Consider the following 17889-nt stretch of genomic DNA (forward strand, 5'->3'; position numbering starts at 1 on the left):
CGACTTATGTTCGAGCACGTTCACTTTTGTTAGGTATTTTACAGAAGTTGTTACTGAAAATCATTGAAGTATCATTGAAAGTTTCGAAAAATGTTGTATATCCAATTCAATGGATGGAATGGATGATGACATGATGTGAGAATCAGAAAAGGAAGTAAATTCGATGGTAGCGAGTGACAATGCTAGAGATGATGAAGATTCATGTGAAGATGAATGATTATCTTAGTTACCACGTATAAACTTTTAAATGAATGATTATCTTAGTGTATTAAGTGTATCTTAGTGTAAATTCTCTGTAAGATGTAGTAAGGTGATTTAGAAAGATTACTTGTAAGTACTGTTAAATATTATTACATTCTTTATTTCTATTTTCTCAATACTCTACACTCACAAATTTTCCAGTTAGTATTTTCAGTAAATGACGTTTCTTCAACTAACAAATGATTTTTCACAGTTTTAGTAAACAAATATTACAAAATAATCACTATGAACTCTTAAACAGAAACTCATGTTTCATCGCAACAAAAAACGTAGTTTACTGAAAATCTGTGTGTAAAAGTATTTATTTTGTTGAGATTTTACTTCATAAGCCAGGAATCTGATATGGCACGACTACTGTAAGTAAAGATTCTGGTTTGACATGAGAGCTGTGGAAGGAAACTGACCATGCTGAGATCATGTTCTGAAAACTAGTTCCTCATTTAACTCATGAACTCATGTTATTTTGTGAAGGTTTGTGTGAACAAAATACAAGATAAACACCACACTACTTTGTTTCCCTCTATATTTGTGTATAAAGAAATTCCATTAATGAGTAAGGCTTGATTACAAATCAGAAAACTCTCTGCACACAAATACATCAGTTAAATTCACCAATAGATGCCGCCACCTGAAATAAGTATGCTATCTAGATTTTAGGATTGTACGTATGTATTATCAATTTTTTTCCAGTACAAGCCTACACGTCTTTACAATAAACGAAACATCAAACTTTAAATACTTACTTTCACTCCTTTAAATCCAGGAGGACCTGGCAGTCCAGGTGGGCACACTTGGCATTCTTGATATTTCCCTGGCTTATCTTTAGGCTTAAAAAGGTAACAAATAAGGTAAAAAAAAAAAAAAAGGTCTTCTTACCAAGCAGTTCATAATAAGTGAAGTGTAACTACCTAAAATTCTATTCTATATATTGCACAATACAGTAGCACATTATTGGACAATAGAAATGATCAGACTAATATTATTAACACTCTTGATACTTAAATAAAGATTTTATTTTTTAATCTGGTGGGCATAATTCAAGAGCACAGAGCCTTTGCCTCAAGAAGAAAACGTTTGAAAGTAGTCATGAGCTACAATGATATAACAAAAGTACCGCTTGGAGGACGACTGGAGAATAGCTTACCGATAACCTCGTGCTGGGCATGTATCAGTGGTCAATATACCTCGACGACGTGAATTTGAGGATTGGTTACCGTTCCGTTCGCGCAAATAAGAGTGACGATTAAACCCCACTATTTGATTAAAGTTACCCAAGAGATGGCGGTGGGTACTGTTGGTTAAGTGCTTTTCCTCTAGTTCATTAGTTCAAAATATGGCTAGCTCAGATATACTTTGTGTATCTTTACGTTAATATGCGAAACAATCAACAAACAAACGTCATGCTAATTTATGTAGCTTATCAGAAATGTAGGGTGGGTCCCGGCGTAGCCAAGCGTGTTAAGGCGTGCGACTCGTATTCTGAGGGTCGCGGGTTTGCATCCCTATCGCGCCAAACATGCTCGCCCTTTCAGTCGTGGGGGGCGTTATAATTTGACGGTCAATCCCACTATTTGTTGGTAAAAGAGTAGCCCAAGAGGTGGCGGTGGGTGGTGATGACTAACTCTAGTCTTACACTGTTAAATTAGGGACGACTAGCGCAGATAGCCCTCGAGTAGCTTTGTGCGAAATTCAAAAACAAACAAACACAAATGCAGAACCTCTTTTTTTCACAAAGTTTCGTTTCTGTATTAAATAAATAGGTAATTTTTAAATGGGAATAAAAGGTGTTTGTTAAATAGAAGTAGAATATTTGTGTTAAATGGAAGTGAAGGTGTTTGTTAAGTGGAAATAGAAGGAGTTCCATAAATCGCCATAATGATTCCCGATTTGTTTAAAGATACTTGGCACTTTTCTCAACTCTCCAGATGTTTAACTCACTATTATATCTTTAATCTATATATGCTATAAATCCTTTCAATAAACTTTTGTGATATACCCTGTAGTAACAGGATGGTAATAAATTGACCAAAAGTTTGCAGACACGTGTGTTTCTTTCAGTGTTATAACATACCCATATTTTTCACATGTTTGGTAACATTCGTAAAGCTATCAAAAACTGGTTTTTTCCATTTTTCTATAAACACTGGGAAAAGGTTGTGAACACGACTCTTATCACTTGTGTAGACTTGGTAGTGTATGAATTATCTTGTTTACTACAAGCTTCCTACTTTGGCTGCCACAGATATCTACAGTCATGTGAAAAAGTTAATACACCCTCTGAAAGCATGTGTATTTTTGTAACATTTTTCGATATATAGACATTTAATCTCAATTTCAACAATACTGAGATATTATAGAAATGTAACTAAACAATTAAAACTGAAGAAAAGACTTTAAGATCTTCTATAAATGTAACTCTACAAAAATGCATATTCTAACTGAGGAAAAAGTTAGGACACCCTCACATTTATTTCCACTTAAAATGACTCAACTCACACACAGGTGTATCACACCAGGTGCACATGATTAGAAGATCGTTACTCAGCATTTTGAATGAGGCTTGCCCTATTTAAACCTCAGGCATTTAGTTTGGTGTGCTCCTGACTGTTGAAGTGAGAGTAAGCACCATGATGAGAGCAAAAGAGCTGTCTGAGGCCTTCAGAAAGAAAATTGTAGCAGCTTATGAGTCTGGTAAGGGATTTAAAAAAGATCTCAAAGGATTTTGAAATCAGACATTCCACTGTCCAGAAAATAGTCGACAAGTAGAGGGCTTTCTAAACAACTGCTAACATGCCCAGGTCTGGTCGTCCAAGCAAGTTCACCCCGAGAGCAGACCGCAAGATGCTAAAAGAGGTCTCCAAACACCCTAACATGTCATCACGGGACCTACAGCAGGCTCTGGCTACTGTAGATGTGAAAGTTCATGCCTCTACAATCAGAAAGAGACTGCACAAGTTTAACTTGCATGGGAGGTGTGCAAGGAGGAAACCTTTGCTCTCTAAGAGAAACATCAAGGCCAGACTGAAGTTTGCCAGAGAGAATGTAGACAAAGACCAGGACTTCTGGAATAATGTTCTTTGGACAGATGAGTCCAAAACTGAATTATTTGGATACCAGAACAGAGGACATGTTTGACGTAAACCAAATATAGCATTCCAGGAAAAGAACCTTATACCAACTCTGAAATATGGAGGTAGAAGTGTCATGGCTTAGGGCTGCTTTGCTGCAGCAGGACCTGGACAGCTCACAATCATAGAATCCACCATGAATTCTACTGCGTATCAGAGGGTGCTTGAGGATCATGTGAGACCATCTGTACGAAAATTAAAGCTGAAGCGGAACTGGACCCTGCAACACGACAATGACCCAAAACATACCAGTAAATCCACCAAGGACTGGCTGAAAACTAAGAAATGAAGAGTCCTGGAATGGCTGAGTCAAAGTCCAGATCTTAATCCCATTGAGATGCTGTGTGGTGACTTGAAACGGGCTGTACATGCAAGAAACCCCTCAAACATCTCACAGCTGACAGAATTCTGCATTGAGAAGTGGGGCAAACTTTCTTCAGACCAATGTCAGAGACTGATAGATGGCTGCAAGAAGCGTCTCACTGTAGTTATTTCAGCCAAAGAGAGTAACACTAGCGTTAGGACGTAGGGTGTCCTAACTTTTCCTCAGTTAGAATATACATTTTTGTATAATTACATTTACAGAAGATCTTGAAAAGTCTTTTCTTCAGTTTTAATTGTTTAGTTATATTCCTATAATATCTCAGTGTTGTTAAAATTGAGATTAAATATCTATATATCCAAAAATGTTACAAAAATACACAAGCTTTCATAGGGTGTCCTAACTTTTTCACATGACTGTATATACTTTGGTTATTTCTAATGGAAAGTTCTTTAACTACCTTCACTACCTATAAGGTGCAAATGGTGGCAATTTATGAAATATCTTGCTCGTTTCCATGATAGAATCACGCCTTTATTTCTTCGAAACATTTGACATGTTTCTATGTGTAAGATATATCTTTACCATATTTTGATTTAGAAATTATTGATGGTATTATGTCGATCTGTGATTTAAAATATCTTGTGAACACTGTAATATAACTTCAGAATATGTTTAGTGTTTTATACTGACACTGAAATCTATGATATTCGTGCACAAGGAAATGTGTTGCTTGTCATGTAGCTGGGTGCGTTCCATTTTACATTAATTTTCTGTAGGACAAAAAGAAAACCTGAAAAAATTGTGAGATCAAATATTAACATATTCTAACTAGTGCACACTATAGTAACAATATGTCGTGCCAGTGTTACACACTATAGTAACAATTTGTCGTGCCAGTGTTACACACTATAGTAACAATTTGTCGTGCCAGTGTTACACACTATAGTAACAATTTGTCGTGCCAGTGTTACACACTATAGTAACAATTTGTCGTGCCAGTGTTACACACTATAGTAACAATTTGTCGTGCCAGTGTTACACACTATAGTAACAATTTGTCGTGCCAGTGTTACACACTATAGTAACAATTTGTCGTGCCAGTGTTACACACTATAGTAACAATTTGTCGTGCCAGTGTTACACACTATAGTAACAATTTGTCGTGCCAGTGTTACACACTATAGTAACAATTTCTTGTGCCAGTGTTACACACTATAGTAACAATTTCTTGTGCCAGTGTTACACACTATAGTAACAATGTGTCGTGTCAGTGTTACACACTCTAGTAACAATATGTTGTGTCAGTATTACACACTCTAGTAACAATATGTCGTGTCAGTATTACACACTATAGTAACAATATGTCGTGTCAGTGTTACACAACAATAAAGTATAACTCTATATTAAAACAGGTAGTAAAGAGATGTTCCGCACCGCCCCCTCTCTCCAATAGCGCAGCTGCGAGTTTATAAAACTATAAACCGGGTTTCGATACCCTTGAAAGGCACAGCACAAATAGCACGATGTTTAGCTTTAGGTTTAATTACAAACATTTTTTATTCAGTACGATATCTATCAGATGTTTAGGAGTAAGGCATAACCTTTCGTAATGTTGTAGTTTTATATACGCAAGAATGGCATTGCACTGTTCCCTAGATTTAGTTATATATAAACAAGTATTACATCACACTATCTCCCGGATTTTGTTATATATCAACAGGTATGACGTCATATTGTTCCCTCAATCTAGTTTAATACTTACAAGTATGACATCACATTGTCCCCTGGATCTATTTTAATATACACAGGTATGACATCACATTGCTCCCTAGATCTAGTTTAATATACACAGGTATGACATTGCAGTGTTCCCTGGATCTAGTTTAATATACACAGGTATGACATTGCAGTGTTCCCTGGATCTAGTTTAATATACACAGGTATGACATCACATTGTTCCCTGGATCTAGTTTAATATACACAGGTATGACATTGTAGTGTTCTCTGTTATCCTCGAGCCTCCTGATTTCTTTTTATACAAGTTTTGTTGTATATTGCTTTATTTGGTCTTGTGCTTCTTTTGTTTATATGTGTATTTTGTTACTTGTTTCTATGAATTATGAAGTAATATAAAAAATATCTAATACTGGTATTGGACACGATGAAAATGTTATTTAAATATTCCATGCAAAATTAATGTTCAAACTTCAAAAAATAACGTCCTTTTTCACAGCAATAAATTAGGCCTATTTAGTTTTTAATCTTTTGAAATGTCCGAAACCTCAGAATTTTACTAAAAATCTTCAGCTTTTAAGTATCAAATAGTGACAGACTTTCGATTGTTTGGGCCCAGAGACTATTGATTTTTGTAGTCCCTATATACCATGTAATTTTACATATTGGGTTGAGGAATAATTCGTGAGCGTTTTTTCAAGTTAAAAAAATATTGATAAATGAAACGCTTTCGCAAAATACTTCATGTCATTTGGTAGATAATTTTTTGTTCTAATAGATGGTGTGTTTGATTTTCATATGTCTTTAATTTTTGCTTTCATTTTCAGCTCATTAAATGGAATGTCAAGTGAACAAAATCGAGCATTTTCGACACCATCTGCTTTTCGCATTTAATTTCTTGCAATTTCTTTTAAAACTATATACCTAGGTATTACATGAAATAAAGTATGATAATAAATGTTTTGGGTGTAATGTGTTCATGCATTGAAGTATTGTATAGTCTTGCATGTAATGCTTGAATGAAATTATTTAAAAACGCTCACGAATTATTCCTCAACCTAATAGAATGAAATTATCAATGGACCCCCATTTAGACCAGGGACCTTGGGGTTGACCCCCTCTAGACCCTACCTAAATACGTCACTGGTATCAAAATTGTTTTTTCTAAGAACCCATGAGTAAAAGGAAAGGAGACTATGTTATAAAATGTCAACCACACTGCACTTGCCTCAACCACTGCCAATGAGATATTTCACGACTATTAGGACTCATCAGCCCAGCTGGGATACGACTGACACGGTAGTGGTCTAGGTGCCATATACATATATATCGCTAATATTTATTAAAAATAACCGTTATGGTGTTAATGCACTTTCGAAAACGGGTCGAAGTTGGATTCGAGATGTTCTGAGGATCCTGGCAGGGCCTACACCCCTGCTGAATATTCACAAGGGAAACCTGGACTCTCTTTGATTTGAAGCATTTTTAGAAAGAGAACAGTAAGGTTTCCATAAAATGTGGTGTTGCTCGTTTCGATATAATCTCCTGAACATTTTTAAAACGATGATACATAAATAGAATACCTTTATAGATCTACGGGAATAAGGACACATTTATTTACCTAGAATTATAGAACACATGGATCCAAGAATAAACGAAATTACAAGATTCACCGAGATTTATTAAACCATAAATATGTTGAGAGTATTTTAATTTCTGGAAAGATCATTATACCATGAAACCAGCTGGCCCCTCCAGTTGCTAAATTAGATAATTTTCTGTGATTTTAGAAGCGGACATCAAACACAATGATATTATCGTACGGAAGTGAACATTGTTCACTGGTATTATTCGATTGTTGTCAATCATTTGATATAAAAATGTCAGATTCACGTTGAAAAACATTAAAAAGGACAATCAATGGTTGACTATTACAACCAATACTTTCACCCTTGACTGCTAACGCTACGAATACGTAAAACTATTCTTAGAATTTCTGTTAAACTTTGAACTAACCATAAATACTTTTTATATATCATGTCAATATACTCGCCCTTTCAGCCGTGGGGACGTTATAATGTTACGGTCAATCCCACTATTCGTTGGTAAAAGAGTAGCCCAAGAGTTGGCGATGGGTGGTGATGACTAGCTGCCTTCCCTCTAGTCTTACACTGCTAAATTAGGGACGGCTAGCACAGATAGCCCTCGAGTAGTTTTGTGCGAAATTAAAAAAAAAACAGATATATCATGTCGACAGCAAACAATACAATAAGTTGTAAAAAATCGTAATTTCGCGTGACCTTATCTCGCAGTATCGATAGAGTTTTAAACATTCGTAAAACAGTTGATAGGACGCATTGACCAACTGGCCCTTTATACTCACAGGTAGTTCGGCACAAAGTTCTCTTTCCGTCCGCAAGGGGTCGCAGTTCAAAACCATCCACTGTAAATTTAGCTACAAAATAATAATAATAATGTTAAGTGATTTCATGAATATACCATACCTACGAGATTTAAATAAAAATATAAAATTCGTTATTTTAAACCGGTAGAAAGGGGTATCTATATCATACTGGTTTTAGTCATCATCGAATTCTTTGTCACTTACCGGCACACTGCCCTTTTTCCTTTTGTACTGTACAAGTAAGGTGATTCCATTAACGTCAACTGGCCCACGCTGTTCCATTGTTAATGTTGTTGTCCTATGACAATCCACGTAAAGCGTCACCTTTTGATGATCGACGCTGAGGTCAACCTTATGCCATTGCTTGTCATTCACCTGCAATATCACAAACTGGCGTTAGGTTTACGTATAAAATTAAGGGGAATGTTTAGTTATTGATGTTAATATATTAAAACCATAAATACTTTTCTTGTATATGTAGTATATTTTCAATGAGGAGCCGAGTGTGGCTTAGTGGTTACCGTGCTCAGACTTTGAACCTAAGAGTTCGTGGTTAGCACTCTACTGAGGCACAAAAACGTGCCCCTTTGAAGTCGTAAGTTCGTTATAAGAATGGCAGTCAGGTCACACTGCTCGATCAAACAAGAGTAGCCTAAAAGGCAGTGCTGAATGTTGGCTGCATTTTCTCTAGTCTAGCAGAGACGACTATGGGACGATAGCCTTTTAGCAGCTTTGTGTCTACTGCGTATGTATTATCTTTATTTTGCGATAACTGTTCGCAAACCACAAATATTATAATGCATTATTCGAGCACGCAAACCATTAGATCATGGCTGACCCATCGCAGTTATACCTTAAAAGCTGGTTAACTTAAGTATTTGTTTTTTTCTCAAAATCTAAAGTGTAAAGTCCGTTATTACAAGAAGTCCAGTCTTGTTCTTTTGGGTGAGATGGAGGCAAAGATGAAATTCCGCGAAACTGGCAAAAAACCTCCGACAAATGGAGCATTCTATAACAGATTGGAATTCACATTTTTTATTTTTGAAATATGTAAATTAAGTGTAGGAACAGAAACTTTTTAATCTAATACAGCTACTTCGCTTAATTTTGTCCATCCCGGTGGTTCAGATATAAATATAAGGACTTATAATGCTACATATCAAGTACAGAAAGTTTATGATGCAGCTAACAGCAACAGTCCTCCAGTGGCACAGCAGTATGTTTACCCGCTATAAACTGGGTTTCGATATCTGTGGTAGGCAGGACACAGATTGTCCCTTGTGTAGCTTTCTGCTTAGTTCCAAACAAACAAAACTGGAGAGTGACTCAGTGGAAAGTCTGTTGGATTATGACGCTGAAAACTGGGTTTTCACACCCGCGGAAACAAAGTATGCATAGCCCATTGTGTATCTTTGTGCTGAAAAACAAATAAACAAGTTGTTCAATTTAAAGAGGGAGAGAAAGAAAAAAAAGTTAACACAGCCAGTTCATGTTGAGAGAAATAATACATTATATAATACAGCCAGTTTGTGTAGAGATAAAACAGACACTAATATAGTTAGTTCGCGTAGAAAGAAAACAGACACGATCTGATACAGCCAGTTCGTGGCAATAAACAGGCACTATCTAATGCAGCTAGTTGGTGTAGAGAGAAACACACATTATCTAACACAGCCAATTCATATATAGAGAAAACACTATCTAATGCAGTTTGTTTAAGTATTGAAAGGAACAGCTTGGTAGCAGTATCACTACATATTCCTCCTTGATTTGAAGTTATGCTGTTTGAGATGTAAGCCTAACCAAAACAAAATCACATTCCAAAGCAACAAGTGGTGGAAAAGGGCTATCACCTAATTCAGTGACTATTTCCAAAATACTTGAAAACTATATATTTTTATTAACATTTGCTTATAAACAAAGTAACAAGTTCTTACAAGTATGTATTAATCATCCATTGTATTGGTGGTTTAATATCACTTAACAACCCGGAATTGAACCCTTATGAAACTTATCATGACCTTGAATCGGTACATAACAGTAATATGATAACAAAGAATCCACTTTTTGGAGAATAAATTTGTCGATGACGTCAATGGGTAGTGAAAGAAAGTATTTCAAATGTTTTGACAAGTTCATCTCATAATCGGAAACTGACCTCTCCAAACTTTATGTAATAACAATTTAATTTGAAAGGGTACTTTTAGATACAACCTTTTGTGAAATAACGTACAATTGGACGAATATATGATAGAATAAAGAAGTAAAATTTCCCATGTTGGGGCTGCTTGCACTCTCCATACAGTGTAGTGTGTCACGTATGTTGTTGGACGTGATTTTGAAATTAGTGAAGTTTTTAAGTTATTTTATATTAAATGTTGTAACTTACTACGAACAATATGAAAACAAGTAATTCAAATTTGAAACACAAATTTCCTTATGGGACGATATAATATAAAATCTTGATACAAAACTGACTAATAACGTTCATTGTATCTGGATAGGAAAGGTACTTTAGGAAAGTGGGCCTGGCTCATTTATCCAGGTTTGCTTCAAAGGTTGGGCTCTTGTTGATGAAGAAGGTAGTGGTACCAGAATTATAGATATGGGTTTATAGTTTATAACATCAGATATATATTATTAGAACACTAGTCATAACATCACGTATTATTAGAGGGTAGTTGATAATTGTTGATACACCTCAAGGGTAATTGAAGGTATTAACTTCTACTTTTATGTTTTTAGGGGTAACTGTCATGTTCGCACCAGGTTATAGATGGTGTGTGGTAGTAGGATCTGGAATTGTGAGATTCTAGCTCCCATATCCTTACCCTTTAAAAAAATATTTTGTAGCTTAAATTCTAGTTTTATATTTGTTGTTTTGATTATGCTGATGGACAGAATATCCCCATTGCTTCTGGGTATTAAAGCTACAGATGTTTGCACTTCAAAATTATACCATAAATGATATAATTTTAAACTGTTTCGTTACAGTTTTGTTGGTGTGATCACATATTCTAAGCGTGTATATTTGTAATAAAAATGTATTTTTACATAATTATTTCCCGGGGATATGTAATCATCTGAGGTAATGCAGATACCTATGAAACATATAGAGTGTCAGGTGGCTATTTGGGCACTGTAATTTGTGAAGTTAAAACTTATCCAGTCTGCAAGGCGGGTGCTAAGCGTAAGAGTTTTCCAAATTTCAAAGAGACATGGTATGGACGCATGTCTGAGAGAAGCATCCTTAACAGAAAAATGGAATCTGTTAGGAAGCGAAATCTGAAGCAAAAATACAGGTGATACACGTGTTACAAGAGGGAAACACCATCAGTGGAAATTAACATTAAGACCTTTACATGTACCTGTATTTCTATTATATTTTCTAATGGTGTGGAGAAACTTCTTATAAAGTGAGTAATACAAGACTTCTTCAACATTATAATTCCTGTACTTTCACTATCGGAAATTGGTTTGAAGAACAAAAAGAGGATTTTAACCTTCATTGGTCAGCACAGTCACCAGCTCTTAATTCGATCAGAAGTTTTTGTGATGAGATCCAACTTTGCATTCACCATAGTAATGTCCTATCAACAACTGTGAACCAATCTCAGATCGTGTTTCTTGGTGAACGGATTTTAAATAAATACACCAATCACGGGTCGTGTTTCTTGATGAAAGTCTTAAACAAAAATACCAATCACGGATTGTGTTTCTTGATGAAAGGGTCTTAAACAAGGGCACAAATCACGAGTATTATTTCTTGATGAAGATATTTTTAAAAAAGACACCAATCACACATGGTGTTCCTCGATGAAAGACGCCTATCAGTGAACAAGATTTTCCTAGAGTATCAAATAAAGAATAAAACTGGTTAAGATACCGAGGTGGACCATGCAGAATAACAAAATCTGTTGGCCAGGTGTTAATTGCTTATGTGGTGAATCTGGGTCTGTATTCCATTATCGCAAGTTCGTGCTCTGCACTTTGAAGCTGTGAAGTTACGAGTCACGGTGAAATCTCATTATTCAATTAAAATGTCCCAAGAGTCAATGGAAGCTTTATGGAAGTATCTGACTCCAACAAACTCTGTTAAGTAATAAACCTGGAAACATTATATATATATTGAATATTAATACACAACAGTCAAGTAATACAAATTCAAAATGGTATTATAATAAAGAGAAACAAACTCAAAGATACAGCACAAATAAAAAATATCCCCAAGATACAGGCTATAATACTGGGTATAAAATATACCCTAGGTTTTGTAGATGACTGCAGAAGCTGGACTCACATTGTGGTAAGTATACACCGTACATCAATCAAACTCCTTTCGTTAGTCTCACATAAAGATATTCATAAACATTAAATAATAATAACAAAATAAACAAATAGAAATAAAAACGAGAAGAGCGAGATGTGAGTGCTCAAGCCTTTAAAGTCCCACATCTATATCAACCTTTACTACATGCTCTTTAATGTAAACCGGCCCGGCATGGCCAGGTGGTTAAGGTAGTGGACTCGTAAACTGAGTGTCGTGGGTTCGAATCCCCGTCCCACCAAACATGCTCGCCCTTTCAGCCGTTGGTGTGTTATAATGTTACAGTTAATTCCACTATTTGTTGGTAAAAGAGTAGCCCAAGAGTTGGCGCTGGGTGGTGATGACTAGCTGCCTTCCCTCTATCCTTACACTGCTAAACTGGAGATGACTAGCGCAGATAGCCTTCGTGTAGCTTTGCGCGAAATTCAAAACAAACCAAACCAAAAGCAAAGTAAAAAAATAAATAAATATAAAATAAAGTGCCACCACTTAGGGGTAAGTAAGATACACTTTCCAAAGTTAGCATTCCGGCCCCTATTATAGTGGTAAAAACACTATTAGTAGCACAGTAGACAAATTATTCTAATTATATCCACTCTAACTATTACCTTTCAGACTCTAAATAAGCCTTTATATGCGAATGAACACCTTATCGCAAACGCTAACAAAGCAAACAAACAAACACCAAACTAGAATGTGTCAACTGAAATGCTGCATTTTGTATAAACGTTTTTATTAAATAGCTTTATTAAATATTTAAAATCAATGGACGATAGAAATATTTATGTCCTCACGCTGTAGCTGTATTTATATATTAATCATGCTGTTTTATTTGGTACTAACTATAGATTACTTCCAAGTTCCAGCTTATCCTAATAGATTGTTGATTAATTATTCGTTTTTCTTCATTTTTGCCTAACATTTTAATAATTATCATTATTATTCACCAGTTCCTAAAATATTGTTTTACCAACAATGTAATACAACATACTTAATTCATAACGTTGTCACTAGATGACAGCGCAAGTGAATTAATTAATATTTAAAGAAATATTTCAATGGTAAACGTGTTTTAATGTGTAGTGTTTGTGTTTCATTATAGCAAAACCACATCGGGCTATATACTGAGTCCACCGATGAGTATCGAACCCCACATTTTAGTGTTGTAAAATCGGTAGACTTACCGCTATACCAGCGAGGGCTTAATAGGTAGTGATTTTTACAAAAATGCACCCCAGACGCACAGCAGTATGTTTACGGACTCACACTACTAGAAATTGTGTTTCGATACTTGTGGTAGGCAGGGCACAGATAGCCTCGTGTGTAACTTTGGGCTTAACTTGTAACAAATTTACTGTCATACATTTATATTAATATCTGCATTTGTTTCAGTTTAATGGATGTGACATATATTGTTAAATGTGTATTGCGCAAGCCATACCTGTTCTCTAAATTTGTATAACGTTCTCAAGCGTAGGAATCAACAATGCCCGACATAAGTAATATCAGTGATCGCCAGTATTGTTGTCAGTTGAGCTTTCTAGAACCACGCCTAAAAGTTTATAATCTGACGCGCCAGTGGACAGATATAGAATATTGTTGGTTAACTACGGTCAGTATACTATAAGCCCATGAAGCTATAACTGTGATTCACGCTTATTAATAGGAAACTATAGAATTTGACAAGGAATTTTTATAGATTTCGAACACTAAAAACCGTTCAACTTCAGTGAATGTATTTCGGATGTCAGTATTTGTACGAGAACATTAAATATCTTTGTCTGTAAAAAGTCAGCTTATAAGCGGTGTGAGGCCAGCCAAATTAGCTAGTTTAAGCGAAGTGTAACAATATCAACTCATAATTACTTTGTTCGTCGTGGATTGGGATCGTCGATAAAATATTCAATTATAGACCAGGTAGAAGACTCAGTATAGTTTTACTGTAAATTTCTAAATCTTGTATATAAACCAATTTTTTGTAATAACTATTTGTAATAACTGTTATTATAAATTGTGTTGTTTTTGTTTCAGGAAAGAAAATTATATGTATCAATCTTGTTTTCAAATATGTGCATTTTTGTAGAATTACATTTACAGAAGATCTTGAAAAGTCTTCTCTTCAGTTTAAATTGTTTAGTTATATTTCTATAATATCTCAGTATTGTTGAAATTGAGATTAAATATCTATATATCCAAAAATGTTACAAAAATACACAGGCTTTCATAGGATGTCCTAACTTTTTCACATGACTGTATATGTATCTGTGTCTCAACAACCTTTAGTCATTTACGCTGATCACAACCCATAAAGGGGAAAACAGAAGTTTGACACTACACGAGTATCATTTAAAGATTTGTCAAAGGGGTTGATAACATCTGTGATAATACACATTTAATTTTATGATCATTAGGTTATTTGTTTTGATTGTATTATGTACTGTCGTAATTTTTAAAATTATATAATTATTTGACAATGTATCTTACTTAATGTATTGCTATCAATGCATATATATATATTATTTTAGTTAAAAATTGGCGTTAGACAATTTTTAATTCTCTACGGCGTAAAATATAACGAATTTATTATAGATTAATTTTAATATTACGTCTGTTTTAATTTAATGCATGTGACATATATTGTTATGTTCTCTAAATTGTTAGAAGATTATCGAGCGTACGAATCACCAAAGTACGATATGTGCAAAATATTAGTAATTGTCAGTATTGTTGCCAGTTAAAGTTTCTAGAAACTCGCCTAAAAGTTTATAAATCGACACGCCAAGAGACTGATATAGAATGTTGTTGGTTAACTACAGTCAGTATTCTAAAACCTAGGAAGCTATAATTATGGTTAACGCTTATGAAAAAGAAAACTACAACATTTGACCAGGCATATTTATAGATTTCGAAAATTAGAAATCGTTCAACTTCAGTGAATTTACTTTGAACGACAGTATTTTGTACAAGAACATTAAATATCTTCGTCAATAAAAAGTCAGCTTATAAGCGGTGTGAGATCAGCTAAGTTAGGTAGCTTAAGCGAAGTGAAACAATATCAACTCAGAACTTTGCTCGTCGTAGACCTAGATCGTCGATAAAATATTGTTTTAAACTAGATAGATTTGTTTGGTTGTTTGTTTGTTTTCAGTTTCGCGCAAAGCTACACGACAGATGTCTGCCTTAGCTATCTTTAATTTAGCAGCATAAGGCTAGAGGGAAGACAGCTAGTTATCATCACCTACCGCCAACTCTTGAGCCACTCTTTCATCAACGAATAGTGGAATTGATTGTAACATTATAATGTACCTACGGTCAAAAGTGTGAGCATGTTTGTTGTGACGGGGATTCGAACTCGCGACCCTCAGATTGAGAGTCGAGCGCCCTAACAACCTGGCCATGCCGGCCGAGCCACAGGCCAAATAGAAGATTCGATATTGTTTGTACGTATGTAAAACTTTTGTATATAAACATAAACCAATATTTCTAATAGTCATTTGTGATAACTTTTATTATAAATAATTCTGTTCTTTGTATATTAAAATATATTTGTGTTAAGAAAGAAAATTGTGTACCAATCTTGTTGTCAAATATCTTAACACATATTATGATGTTTAACTGTTCGTCGTATCCAGTTTCGATGTCTGTTTCGCTAGAATTTACGTAATTTATTTATGTTCTTCATTGTTTTTTAATATATTACAGCGCTTAAACTGAAGGTGACTAATATAAGGTTCTTATAGTAACAAAGAACAGGATGTCCCAAAATGAATATATTAAGAAGAAAGTTGAATAACGTTTGTTGATATAACAACAAAATAAAAAACAAAATATCTTCCGAAATCTTATGAATTTGTTTAAGTTAGTTAATATTTTATGTTTGGGATTTTTTGTAAACAGTTTTGTACTGTAACAAACTAAGAGATCTTGAACTGAAACTTCGTATCCGTGATGCTGTCAAATTCATCCCTACATTAGTGTTGGAAAATGTGTTCGTAGGAATTGAACGCAGCATTACATTAAATTTAACAGAAATATATTAGTTAAATCAAATAAGACTTACACCCCTTCAGAAGATATTAGTTTGAATTGTGTTATTGAAAATAAGTTTTTCAACTTTCTTTGTGGTATATTCATTTTTGGACACCCTGTATAACAGAATAAGTGGAAGAGATACAGGGCAGTAGCTATCTATTTATTACATTCAAAGTTCTGTGAGATATGCTGGTAAAAAATAGAATAACTGTTAAGCCTCATCTGAAGCAGTGGTGGCTGTTAAAGTCATCTATCGTGCTCTGGTATTTTTCTTTTTTCATGGTTAATACTAAAACGCAAGTTACCTTGATGTTAGGAAAGGTGAGTGTTTGAAGTCCACCTTGGATGTCCAGTGTATAAAGCTCCAGCTTGTTCTTCTTGGTGTTGATAGTAATCCCAAACTGTGGCTTTCCCAAAATATCATCGATACGGATGAGATTCCACGAACCTTTATACAAGTTCCGCTTCCGGAAAGTGCTAAAGAAGGAAAATTGATCCGGTATGCCCTGTGGGAAAATCGTCCTGTTGAAAAATAAACAAGAAACAGGTGTTTAAAAGTTCTTGTTTCCCTACACATTCTCACCTGTTATTATTGCATGTGTAGAAATTTAGGTGTTAATTGGTATTTTGTGTGTATGTGTATATATACATATATAATTTGTTATTTTAACTAAACAAGCCGAAAGAAAAACAAATTAAACAAAAAACGCTGCATCAACTGAAAATATCCCACGGTACAAGCTACAACGTGGGATTATAAAATGTACCCTAAGTTTTGGAGGTGACTGAAGAATTAGGACCCATATAGCGATGGGGATACATCGTCTATCAGTCTTAACTTCTATTCGCCAGTTTCACACTAGAAATAAAGAATAGCAATAAATATATTAAAAATAGAAATTGAAATACAAATTAGGAGAGCGAGATGTGGGTGCTCAAGCCCATAACGTCCCACATCTATATCACCCTTCACTGCCTGCAGACAGTTGTGGGAAGGTGACTGCTCTCCTAAGTAAAGAATTAATTGAAATAAAAGAAATATATATATATAATAGCCAAATGTTCAAAGGCCTGTTGTTCCGAAAAGTTAATCGTAGAAGAATATATACCTACATACATATCAAAATGTTTAATTTCAAACGCACATTCCAAAAAAATTATTCATTTTCTGAAATTCCTGAAACTTCATATCGTTATCAGCATAAGTCCATCTGTTTTCGTATGTGCTGAGGAAGTAATCTGTAAAAACTTATTTTTAAGAATAAAAAAATTGCTCTTTTGAGAAAATTTCACGATAAAAACGGGACTTCCTTCGTTGACTGATTGAGAGAAATATTTTGAAGATATGAGCATGAACGAAAAGCATAGAGGGAAACGTGTCTGAGAACACAGTTTTTGTTACTTGATGTACGTATATATATATAAAATACACAATAATAATCAGTTATAATTATTGCTAATAGGCGATGTAAATCAGTACTCTTAAACAATAAAAAATCTATAATCGTTTAATAAGTTTTCGTTTTTGATTAACCTTCTGTAGTCATAAAGTACAACATTTTCTGAAAATGAATGGTCAGCTTATAAACCAACAAACGGCTATCCGAGCAATTTATTAGTCTGTATATAACAAAAAATAAATTATAATTACGAAAAGATAACTACTGAGTTCTTGATC

General features: G+C 34.6%; 1 protein-coding gene across 1 annotated transcript in view; it reads right to left on the reverse strand.

The window, feature by feature from the left end:
• Positions 1 to 17889, reverse strand: part of LOC143235600 (uncharacterized) — a 93213-nt gene that overhangs the window by 64274 nt on the left and 11050 nt on the right. Inside the window, exons 5-8 of the mRNA XM_076473837.1 lie at positions 16517 to 16733; positions 8057 to 8227; positions 7832 to 7903; positions 1005 to 1088 (exon numbers count right to left, since the gene is read on the reverse strand). Coding sequence (XP_076329952.1) covers positions 1005 to 1088; positions 7832 to 7903; positions 8057 to 8227; positions 16517 to 16733 — 544 coding nt within the window. The remainder of the gene's footprint in view (positions 1 to 1004; positions 1089 to 7831; positions 7904 to 8056; positions 8228 to 16516; positions 16734 to 17889) is intronic.

The sequence above is a fragment of the Tachypleus tridentatus genome, chromosome 12 (genome assembly GCF_004210375.1).
Source record: "Tachypleus tridentatus isolate NWPU-2018 chromosome 12, ASM421037v1, whole genome shotgun sequence".
NCBI lineage: Eukaryota > Metazoa > Arthropoda > Merostomata > Xiphosura > Limulidae > Tachypleus > Tachypleus tridentatus.